This window comes from Asterias amurensis, chromosome 14 (genome assembly GCF_032118995.1).
Source record: "Asterias amurensis chromosome 14, ASM3211899v1".
Lineage (NCBI taxonomy): Eukaryota > Metazoa > Echinodermata > Asteroidea > Forcipulatida > Asteriidae > Asterias > Asterias amurensis.
In genome coordinates, this window is record NC_092661.1 from 6,765,137 (window position 1) to 6,778,179 (window position 13,043).

At 39.5% G+C, this 13,043-nt stretch overlaps 1 protein-coding gene across 1 annotated transcript in view; it reads left to right on the forward strand.

Moving 5' to 3' along the window:
• The window catches only part of LOC139947210 (sentrin-specific protease 6-like), a 156,775-nt gene that overhangs the window by 130,362 nt on the left and 13,370 nt on the right, over positions 1 to 13,043 (forward strand). The window contains exons 17-19 of the mRNA XM_071945079.1: positions 7,614 to 7,735; positions 7,958 to 8,276; positions 10,993 to 11,061. Of these exons, the coding sequence (XP_071801180.1) occupies positions 7,614 to 7,735; positions 7,958 to 8,276; positions 10,993 to 11,061 (510 nt within the window). The remainder of the gene's footprint in view (positions 1 to 7,613; positions 7,736 to 7,957; positions 8,277 to 10,992; positions 11,062 to 13,043) is intronic.

Consider the following 13,043-nt stretch of genomic DNA (forward strand, 5'->3'; position numbering starts at 1 on the left):
TGGACTCGGCTCCCTTGCTGAACCAACGCTGGGTGAACTTGGTGACTTGTTTATTGCGGTTAACTTGTAAATGATAATAATAATAATAATTAACCATTCTTATATAGCGCATAACACACAGTAATAAAACATGTCCCTAAGCGCTCTTTAGAAACACACAACAGAATACAAACACAAGATGTACCCAATGATGGATGGTTGAGGCTTGGTTGAGATCTGAAGGACTTTTGTTGTTGCTGGGAGGTGCTATCTTTAAAGAACATGTACATGTACAGCCAAGAATTTACATCCAAAGATTTGCGTTGGTTTGTGGATGCAATGTACAGAAGTTGGTAGATGGTATTGTCGCATGACGTCAATACTGATGTATGCTTGATTTGCAATTTGTCACTAACTACATGCTTTGTCTACTTGTACCTTAGCATGGTGCATGCTGGGAATCAAAAGAAATAAACTTACATTAACTTAACTTAAAGGAACATGTTTCCTTGGATCGGACGATTTGGTATATAAAAAGTGTTTATAACCGTTTGTTATAAAATGCATATGGTTGGAAAGATGTTTTAGAAGTAGAATACAATGATCCACACAAATTTGCCTCGAAACTGCGTGGTTTTCCTTTTACTTTTTCGAACTACATGTAACACGGCCGGCCATATGGGAGTCAAAAATTTGACTTCCATATTTGACTCCCATAAATGGCCGACCGTGTAAGTCAACGCGGTAAAAAGAAAACCGTGCAATTTCGATGCGTGTTTGTGTGGATCATTGTATTCTACTTTCACATTATCTTTCTACCCATATGCATTTTATTAAAGGCAGTGGACACTATTGGTAATTGTCAAAGACTAGCCTTCCTAGTTAGTGTATCTCAACATATGCATAAAATAACAAAACTGAAAATTTGAGCTCAATCAGTCATCGAACTTGCGAGATAATAATACAAAAACACCCTTGTCACACGAAGTTGTGTGCGTTTAGATGGTTGATTTCGAGACCTCAAGTTCTAAATGTGAGGTCTCGAAATCACATTTGTGGAAAATTATTTCTTTCTCGAAAACTATGGCACTTCAGAGGGAGCCGTTTCTCACAATGTTTTATACCGTCAACCTCTCCCCATTACTCGTCATCAAGAAAGGTTTTATGCTACTAATTATTTTGAGTAATTACCAATAGTGTCCACTGCCTTTAAAAAAAACGGTAACAAACGCTTTTCAAAGACCAACTCGACCGATCCCAGGCAACGTGTTCCTTTAACTTAAATGCATTAATAAAGTGGTTTAACACCGTTTCAAAGCGCTGTACAGCCAAAAAACATTAAAATGCAGGATGAAAAACATGAGCAAACAAAACCAATATGGTTTAAAAATACAGTAAAAAAGAAGCAAAAATTTAGTAAAAAATTGCAATACATGTACAAACATTCATACTGTATACAATAAAGTACCCAAAAAAATAAGCATCAGGCGGACTCAGAGGAAATGAACCCCATTTCTGATCAAAGCAGGGAGACAGAATATACATGTACGGGTAAGATCTCCTCCGCTACCGCAAAACGCACACACTTTTAAAATTGTACATAACAAAGGGTCATTTGTACTAAACCACAAAATCTAAAATGAGAATTGCAGTCAAGAAAGTTGATACAAGCATCAAAAAGTCTGACTCAAAAACCCTACAAAGAACACAATCACTTGAGTGTCAACTTTTCCCTCAATTTGCAGGGTCTGATCTCCCTTTGCGTTCCCACTAGATAGACATTGATCATCATTTCAAGATAAGATCTCACTTAAACTCTACTCCCATGCTGGACCATTTTTGCCGGGTCTGATCCTGCTCGCCCTCAATTCACACTTATGCTTGATCTCACTTTGATCTCTTAATTGAAGAATTTGTGGGGTCCGATTCCCCTCTTCTCGAGTTGTGAGGTCAAGTTGGAAGGGGGTCTTTAAAAGTCACATGACACTATGTGGCATTTTGAAAAGTCTTTCAGGAGTTTTATTCTGACGAGATAAATGAGAAAAATCCAATATGTGGTTCATGAGTTGGAATTTTTTCAAATATTAAATTTCATTTTCCGGTTTGAACTGAAAGTCAAGGTCAAACAGTGTCATAATATGTGTATCGTTGATGAAGTTGTTACATGTGTTCCTTAATTGAAGCTCTATCTGATGACAAAAAATAATAAAATTCAATTTGGGTTTGAGAAAATTCAATTATTTTTCCAAAAGTAATGGTAAAATGGTATTGTCTCTGTGAAAACTTTTGGGAAACCTTTTAAATCAGGACCTGATGACATCATCATTACGTCATGACTGTCACAGTTAACCCCGTGCAACCATGACGCGAAAGACAGTTTGCTAACTCTGGAATGAAAGTCTCTTAGACACAATATTATATTAACAATTATTTTACATTTATTTACAACGACTGGGGAAACTGCCCCATTTCTGGAATCTGTACACTGAATATCTATATATCTTGGATTCGACTGAAATTAATAAATGAACTCAAAACACTTCGTCTCAATCTTCGGTAGTAAAACTTATCCTTAAATCAACAATGTGTTGAAAATACTAGAAACTAAAGGGTGAGTCTCCTTAGACCATAATCGATATTATATATGTACAAAATCAAGGCGCTTTAACAATCTCTCTTACTTCTGCAACGTTTCGCTTTTTGCGTCTTAATAACACCACTCTACTCTGTAGTCAATTAAATGTCTCCAAATCAAGTCAATCAAAAGTTAATCAAATTTACACTTAAACAAAAGTGACCCTCCAGTCTGGCGTCCTGCCTCGATTCAATCTCAACTCCGATTTAAACTCTTACTTCAACCCTGACTTCAACTCTAACTTAAACTCTTACTTCAACTCTTGACTTCGACTCAAATTTAAACTCTTGACTCCAACTCTTGACTCCAACTCCGAATTCAACTCCAATCAAAAGTGTTCAAAATATTGGGTGAAAAAAATGGCCCACCGTGAAAATGTCCAAAGGTTTAACTGTCTTCCGGTAACACTACAGCATCTTGCTCCACTCTTCCACTTTATAGGCATGTATCATACACAGACTCTCCGGGCCTTCCTCTTGGTCCGCCTCAGACCTTCAATTAACGCTTCTCACTCTATGAGAGTATAGTCCCTTGACTTTCTAGGAGAGGGTTAGATTCCCACATCAACATCATGGCCATCTATAAAATAGTTATTGAAACAAATACAATAATGCCTGATGCTCTCCTTCATTTTGATAAATACACATGCACTTCTCAAATCCTTTCTTTGTCTGATTCCTTCGTCCAAAAAATAGTGAACTACAAATTCTGAGTGTTCAAATTACAAAGCCGTTTAAATCCAATGCTACATTAATACAGCATGAGATACACATTTCCAAGAATTCTGCTTAATTAGAATCAATATCCTCAAAAAACAATAAGCAAATTTTCAACTTACGATTTTCTCCTTGCTTCCAAACTTAAACTGCCGATCTCTGCCACCTCAGTTCTCTGCCAATCAATTGCTTAAAATAACAGCCCGATAATCTGTTTCTGGTTTAGCATTAATATTGCAGCAAAACAACAACCTCAAAGGTTATAATTGTAGCGCGACACTGTTGAGATATAGGCACTTCCAAATACCTATCCAAATTCTCTCTATCTTTCTCTCACTCAAAATTTCATGATCCTTCTTCCATAAGAACCTATGTGAGACTACTGCCACTCCCTAAAATCTTGCATACCACGACTTCATGCAAAGTAGCTCAATCCTTCAATGCACAACAATACCTAATTATTCACACCAACCTGTGTGACCAGACAAGTACAAAGGAAAGTGAAGGCACTTGCCTCTGCACTTCTATTCATTAACCAAGTTACGAAATTAGCATAATAACAAGAGTTCACAACCTTTGGGGAGAAAAATGTATATTCAATAGTGGATCTGCATTGTCTTTGTATTGAGATTAAGTTATAATAATTTTAGGGATTTGTAGAGCTCTCTTACTCATAATACCACAGTGCTTTACAAGAAGCTAAACAATAAGCAAATAAATAATGGCACTGATAATGGGAAACAGTCAAAGCAATCAATAATTGATCAGGAAAGTTTTTAGATGTTTCTTGAAAACTGCAAGAACAAATTTGAGGAGGGAAGACGGTTCCAAAGGCGTGGAGCATGTGCGTAAAAAGCATGATCCCCAGCAGCGGAGTGCACCTTTGGAACTGCAAAGAGTGTATACTGTCTGAACCAGAGCGTAGGCCAGGTCATACAGGATGGTGAGATATGTAGGAGCGGTATAAGAAGGCACGTGATGGTTCATCTTCAGAGCAGAGTCAAATTCCACGCCATGGTTCCGAACAGTTAGTGGAAGGTGCAATGATCTTATTGTTAATTAAAGTGAAATATTTGCGAGTTGTGGAAGAGCACGGGGATTAGCGAACTGAGATTTGCTGCAATTAAGTTTGAGCATGATTGCTGTAGTTAAGTTTAAGCATGTTGTGAGCCATCCATGTCTGTAGGTCCGTAATGCACTCTGACAATTACGATAGACCAGCTTCGATGGAATTATGAATCCTGGGGTCGTCTGCCATGAATGGTTGTACATCGTCCGCATAGGAATGGTATTGCACGTCCTAATGCTGCTTGATGATGTTGGCGATTGGACTGGTGTACACGGTGAACAGTTGTTGGCCATTAACAGAGCCTTGTGGGACACCAAAGTCAAGTGAATGGGGTTCTGATAGATCATTCGTGACTTTTATTCTGCGATTTCGATTTGAGGTAAGATCTACTGAGCCATGACACAGGATTGTCTGAAAAGCCGAGTTTCATAGACAGGCACTGAAGTAGTAGTATGGCGTGGTCGATGGAATTGATTGCTGCAGAAGGAACACCATCAAGACAGCTAACTTCTTATGTAGGGCCTCAATGATGCTATTTCTTACTGCAATGATACATGTAGCTGTGTCTGTGCTGTGAGCACTCCGGTACGCAGATTGTTGTTCGGCAATGAGATCGTTATGAGCCAGGTGATCAGATAATTCATGCAGTACGACCTTCTCAAAAATCTTTGACAAGAAGGGCACGTCTGATACAGGTCTGTAGTTATTGAGGTTATTTTGGTCCAGGTTTGGTTTTTTGATGAGTGGTGTGACACTGGCCACCTTCCAGGCAGAAGGAAAGACACACGATGATACAGATGAGTTGATGATGGATGTAATGAATGGCAGTACAGTGTTGATGTTTTCCTTCAGTAAGCCACATTGGTAGCGAGTCGAGTAAGCAAGACTTGTTGGGCGCTGAGGATATTAGCTTACCAACATGTTATGCAGTTGCAGGCTGGAAACCAGTTCATTGAGTGGTGGGTTGATGTTTGATACAGATGGATGGTACTTCAGGCCAGCTATAACAAGGCCATGTCTGATCTTCTGCACTTTGTCTTTGAAAAAGACAAAGTCAGTATACCAGGGCGGGTTCAAGCGAAGATGTTTGGTACATGTATGTGTAGTTGATTGACGGTGTGCATCAAAGGGTAGACTGAGTTGCCTCGATGTAGCTTGATCGTCAACTTGACCATCAAATGGAAACGCACTCAGGGTATTTGCAAGATCCTTGGAAAAGGTAGCTTTATCCAGGGTACGGAATTGTCTGGACGATGATGTTACACTTTTGGGGGATTGGTAGCTATATTCACCATGCAGCTCAATATGTGATGATCAGAGTACAGCTTCTCAGTCACTTACCAAACCGAATTCAGGATTTGAAATGATTAGGTCGAGGATGTGACCGTGCCGATGTGTCGGGAGTATCGATGTGCTGATGCAACCCAGATTCATCCAAAGATGATAAGAATCGAGTAACATCTGTTTTATGTGGGGTATCAATGTGGATGTTGAAATCTCCAAGGAGAACTAGCCGTGATGCACAAGTTGTCAGCTCGTCAAGGAGATCAGGAAATTCCTCTAGAAAATCTGCGGTTCTTATTAATGCATTCCTTGTCGAAGGTGGTGGTCGGTTAATGCAAGCAAAGCACATGTTCTTTGCAGAATCTGTGACACAGGCAAGCTCAAATGTGTGATGTTTTGTTTCATGTAGCTGTATCCATCCGAGATCGACATGTTCAGGATCTTTTGAGAAATTACAGCGGTACCATCATGAGCGTCATCACCTTTACGTGCTAAATTTATAAATGAGCCTGATGGTGTGCATTAATATTAATGACAACTCAATTGTTGCACCTTAACAAGGTTTCTGTTATGAACATTATGTCAACATTGTTTCGCAATTATATAGTCGCTGTGAAGAGCAGTTTTATTTCTTACTGAGTTAGCATTCCATAGGTGGACGTTCAACATGCCATGCTTGTACCTGCAGGTACCTGCAGGCTTGTACCTTTAAGGTTATGTGAAAGCGGTGAGGGGTGGTACGTGTTGGTTTTGGCAGTGTGTTATCCCTATCACTGGCTGTGATGACTTGGATTTTGTTAGGTTAGTTACTCAAATCAACCAGCATACATGTAGGCTTCAAATTGTGAGAAACTGTGTTGTCCAGCATGTCGACCTCTCGGACGATAAATGTTAAGATCCTTAAGATGACAGACCGTTTCAAATGGAAGGTACTGTTTCCTAGCCTTATGTTAGGACAAGGGCATCTCAGAACTATACTGTACACATGTGCTTTTGTTCCCACGTTTTGAAGATGTTCGCAAGTGAACCTAAATAGAAAGCTGCTGGTGCCACAAAAGCCCCATCCATTGTCGACTGGCTGTTCTTCCTATGCAATGGCAATGGCAGTGTGCAAATATGTTGCAAAAAGTTGAGTAGATAGCATTTAACCTTGTCCAGCAGAGTAGACTAGTCAGTCTGTGGTTTGACCTATATGTAGACAAAATTAAACAGAAATGATTATTTTTGCAACAGTCTTTTCGAACCCTCCTAAAACAACATCTCAACAAAGTAGAAAAAAGGTAAGCAGGGGAAATATATGCATAATTTGCATAAGTTAAAAATACTGCATTTTTCGCCTCTATTTTCACTTATGTTTGTAAGCATACGCTCACATCAGACTTGGATGCAAAAGTCTCTTGAAACCTTTCAAAACAAAGTATCAAAAAAGTAGAGGAAAAAAAGTACGGGAATTATGCATAAATTGCATTAATTAAAAATTGCACGTTTCGCCTCTATTTTTTTGTATATGTGCACACGCCCTGATAGTTGTAGAATTAATATCATTGTTTCATCGGATTGTCATGCAAATGACTCTTGAAATCAGGACACGTACCCTACCAAATAAAGTATCAAAAAGTATCAAAGGTGCCAATTAATTTTTAATTACATTTTGTTTAATTAAAGCTACGTGCGTATTAAGCATGCACTAACTATGACTCCCGAGGTGATCCCTGGAGCAGTCTATTTTCCCTTCGCCTCGGGAAAATAGAACGCTCCGGGGATCACCTCGGGAGTCATAGTTTCAACCATAGCACTCGAAGCAGTCAATATTTGTCTAGCAGCTGCCTGAGTTTTCAGTAGCCCTCACCTCAATGATTGGCCCATTAGGTGAGTTTAACTAAGCTCAAGATAAGTGAAATTTTATCAATAAAATACTGTTGGATTTCAGTTCTCATTGGTATGTGGCAATAATCTGCTACCCTGGTCTTGTTGCTGATACTGGTTTTTTGAAGGAATGCAAAAGATCTTCCCCACAGAATTCTCCAGAGGCTACTTCATCTGGTATATTAGGTAGGTACCATTTCAAAATTGTAACAAATATGGCACCATTCAGATAAATTTTTAAAACTAAAATTTCAAAGATCCATGGAAAAGAATTTCATGTTTTTAAGATTTCCCACAGTAATGAACTCTAGAAAATGATTGTCTGTTATCATAAGTTGGTATATACATGTATGTCAAGTTATTTATTTATTTTGTTATTGTTTACTTTTGTTTCCTATTTTTATTCAGAGCAAAGCACACATGAGAGAATTGAGATCCAAGGACAAGGTGTTGGTGATACCGGAGTGGATAACCCTGCAACTAGCTCATTATCACCATTTTGTTTTAGTCAACAAGAAACACAGAACCAGGAGGAGCCAATGGAAGTAGATAAGAATCATAAGATCACAGTAACCCAAAATTTGGTCACAGATTTATCTAGAAACTGTTCACCTGGAAAGAGTAACAACAAACAAGAAGCTGCATGTGAAGTTAAACACCAACGTGATTCTTCAATAGGTGCTGAAGATTGCATGTACTCTCAGTATCAAACAGTTCACTGCAAGAGGTGGGTTAATGTTACCAGTCGACTTTAATTTAGGTTTGTGTGAGGACATTTTGAAACCTGGTAGTTTTATGTTTAATTACTGGTAGGCTTCACAAACTGCTTGTCCCACAGGTTGAAAGTTGTTGAACCCAGAGGAAATTCATATTGTCTTCACTCTTATTTTGCATCAATGTATGTTTTATTTGTGTGTGGGTGTGTTACACTGAGTGTCTGGGGTGATTTATGTTTGAGTAAACCTGTTTCTATCACTCTATTTCTGTCAGCCAACAAAGATTAGCAGGCAACCTGTGGCTAATAATATAAAAATGCATTTGTTCCTGCAGGTGGCCTGCAACCCAAGATGCATCAAGTAGATGGGTTGTTTCATCTTCTGTTCATCCTCTTTTCTTTTCTTTTTCTCTCTTATTAATTGGGGGGGGGGGGGGGGCTGGGGTCCTCAGTTCCAGGTGTAAACATTTATTTACTTTGACATTACCCATGGACCCTTGGTGCCAAGTAAGCAAGGGCGATATCTCGATATAATCGAAAATCGTGATACAATTTCTTAAACGATTACCGTATCGTCTTGATTTTTTTATCTTTGGGGTTGAACAACGAATTCACTAGAGTGGGATTCGAACCAACAACCTCCGGATTAACGTGCCGGCGCTTTACCAACTGAGCTATCTAGCCCTTTATTGGCGGTGTCCCTTTTTTGTCAATATCTTTGTTCGGGGGTGCCAGTCAGAAGCCATACAACCGTTAACTGCCGTGTAGCCAGGGATCACACCCAAATTACGATACAACCTGGGAAGCGGCAGCCAGGGGATCACCTTAAGGGGATGCGACTTTTTGTTTCAGATTCCAATATAAACCACAAGGGAAACTGACTGGGTACATTTTGAAATGATTTTGGGGTTGAACAAAATTTACGCAGTCAGTTTCCCTTGTGGTTTATATTGATGTCTTGATTTTTTGTTAATCAAATTATCGGCAAATCGTGGTTTTGATGAAGTATCACGATGTCTTCCCTAATTGAGACCTTTGCAACCACAACGGGCTGTTTAAAAAAAATGATTCAAGTCCCATTCTCGTGTGAGAGGTCCCTAGCTATTACCTCAACTTACTATGAAACAACCCCGTAGCATACAGTACAGTGCGCGCTCGCCGTCAAAATGTGGTCCCGAGAATGGGACTTGACGAAGTCGTTTCTTACTCTGCACGTTGTTATTGGAAAATCTCCCCAAATGGGGAGATGTGCAAAACCAATGGGAGCGTGGAAGCACTGCCCTGCCGGTAAAATATTCATTATACTCTGTAACATCACAGTAGAAGACATTGTAAGGCACGCGTCTATACGCGGCACGCACGTGGGGCGCGGGTAAACTCATTAGCAGGCAAGGGGGTGTCGGTGTCATAAGTCATTTAATTGCACTTCCCAAAATTCAAATTTTGCAAACAAAACCGACCCCAATGTATGCTACAACATATTACTTAAATTCAAATGAACATTTAGTCCTTTCTGTTTTATAATCAATTGGTTATTAAAAAATGTATTTCAATCATCAACTAAGTACTTCACCCATACATGTAAGTGACAAATGAACTAGTCTTCTTTTTGGGTGCGTTTGATTGGTCAAAACGTATCACGTAACAATGTTACATTATTCATAAGTGAATATATTTACATACCAGGCGACTGCGACATCGTCAAGTCCCTGTCCCGCATGCGGAACAGGTTTGGGAATGCAGAGCATCTCACCAAAACAGTAGTTTCCTGGGGATGGCACGGGATTGGGACTTGAGTCAAGTCTACCCATGAACCCTTGGTGCCAAGCATTAATAACTATATACTTTGACGTTACCCATGAACCCTTGGTGCCAAGCATTAATAACTATATACTTTGACATTACCCGTGAACCCTTGGTGCCAAGCATTAATAACTATATACTTTGACGTTACCCGTGAACCCTTGGTGCCAAGCATTAATAACTATATACTTTGACATTACCCATGAACCCTTGGTGCCAAGCATTAATAACTATATACTTTGACATTACCCGTGAACCCTTGGTGCCAAGCATTAATAACTATATACTTTGACGTTACCCGTGAACCCTTGGTGCCAAGCATTAATAACTATATACTTTGACATTACCCATGAACCCTTGGTGCCAAGCATTAATAACTATATACTTTGACGTTACCCGTGAACCCTTGGTGCCAAGCATTAATAACTATATACTTTGACATTACCCATGAACCCTTGGTGCCAAGCATTAATAACTATATACTTTGACATTACCCGTGAACCCTTGGTGCCAAGCATTAATAACTATATACTTTGACATTACCCGTGAACCCTTGGTGCCAAGCATTAATAACTATATACTTTGACATTACCCATGAACCCTTGGTGCCAAGCATTAATAACTATATACTTTGACATTACCCGTGAACCCTTGGTGCCAAGCATTAATAACTATATACTTTGACATTACCCATGAACCCTTGGTGCCAAGCATTAATAACTACAGTATATACTTTGACGTTACCCATGAACCCTTGGTGCCAAGCATTAATAACTATATACTTTGACATTACCCGTGAACCCTTGGTGCCAAGCATTAATAACTATATACTTTGACATTACCCATGAACCCTTGGTTATTGATTCACATATTTTGTTATGTTAGTTATTTATGAGTAATACTAATGCATGATTATTTCCAACAGACCCTGCATTCTAATATTTGATTCACTTGGAGGACCCAGTAGGAGGAATGTCATTCAGAATCTCAGAGAGTAAGTAGATTGGGGCTTACATGTACATGTATGTATGTTGTGCAAGTAATTGATCTTGGTCATTACAGATAGTTCTGTTCATATGGCACAAGCATCAATTGAGTAGGCAAATACTTAAGGACTTGACAGATGACATTTCTAAACCTGTAAATAGGGATGCCATAGAAAGAAGTGGATTGAGAGTGGTCTAGAAAGTGATCATTGTATTTTTAAGGCCGCTCGGAACTCAACCCTACTTCTGATGAATAATGCTCATCAGGAATATTATACTGTGTCCGTTCATGAAAGTAGTACAGATCAAAAAAAGCTGTTCAGTCTCATTTAGTCCTTGTTAAATATGAAGAAGTCTGTAGTGGAATTGCCACCTCACATTGACACAGAGACTGTGAATGATTTAGGTTCTTTTTTTGACCAGAAATTTATGAAAATCTGTGACAGCATTCATTCAGGTCTTGGTGAACAATGTAGTACTCGTAACGTACCAAGTGACAATTCCAATGCAGGACTTCAGCAATGAAGTACTCGTAACGTACCAAGTGACAATTCCAATGCAGGACTTCAGCAATGAAGTACTCGTAACGTACCAAGTGACAATTCCAATGCAGGACTTCAGCAATGAAGTACTCGTAACGTACCAAGTGACAATTCCAATGCAGGACTTCAGCAATGAAGTACTCGTAACGTACCAAGTGACAATTCCAATGCAGGACTTCAGCAATGAAGTACTCGTAACGTACCAAGTGACAATTCCAATGCAGGACTTCAGCAATGAAGTACTCGTAACGTACCAAGTGACAATTCCAATGCAGGACTTCAGCAATGAAGTACTCGTAACGTACCAAGTGACAATTCCAATGCAGGACTTCAGCAATGTAGTACTCGTAACGTACCAAGTGACAATTCCAATGCAGGACTTCAGCAATAAAGTACTCGTAACGTACCAAGTGACAATTCCAATGCAGGACTTCAACAATGTAGTACTCGTAATGTACCAAGTGACAATTCCAATGCAGGACTTCAGCAATGTAGTACTCGTAATGTACCAAGTGACAATTCCAATGCAGGACTTCAGCAATGAAGTACTCGTAACGTACCAAGTGACAATTCCAATGCAGGACTTCAGCAATGTAGTACTCGTAACGTACCAAGTGACAATTCCAATGCAGGACTTCAGCAATGAAGTACTCGTAACGTACCAAGTGACAATTCCAATGCAGGACTTCAGCAATGAAGTACTCGTAACGTACCAAGTGACAATTCCAATGCAGGACTTCAGCAATGAAGTACTCGTAACGTACCAAGTGACAATTCCAATGCAGGACTTCAGCAATGAAGTACTCGTAACGTACCAAGTGACAATTCCAATGCAGGACTTCAGCAATGTAGTACTCGTAATGTACCAAGTGACAATTCCAATGCAGGACTTCAGCAATGTAGTACTCGTAACGTACCAAGTGACAATTCCAATGCAGGACTTCAACAATGAAGTACTCGTAACGTACCAAGTGACAATTCCAATGCAGGACTTCAACAATGAAGTACTCGTAACGTACCAAGTGACAATTCCAATGCAGGACTTCAACAATGAAGTACTCGTAACGTACCAAGTGACAATTCCAATGCAGGACTTCAGCAATGAAGTACTCGTAACGTACCAAGTGACAATTCCAATGCAGGACTTCAGCAATGAAGTACTCGTAAAGTACCAAGTGACAATTCCAATGCAGGACTTCAGCAATGTAGTACACGTAATGTACCAAGTGACAATTCCAATGCAGGACTTCAGCAATGTAGTACTCGTAACGTACCAAGTGACAATTCCAATGCAGGACTTCAACAATGAAGTACTCGTAACGTACCAAGTGACAATTCCAATGCAGGACTTCAACAATGAAGTACTCGTAACGTACCAAGTGACAATTCCAATGCAGGACTTCAACAATGAAGTACTCGTAACGTACCAAGTGACAATTCCAATGCAG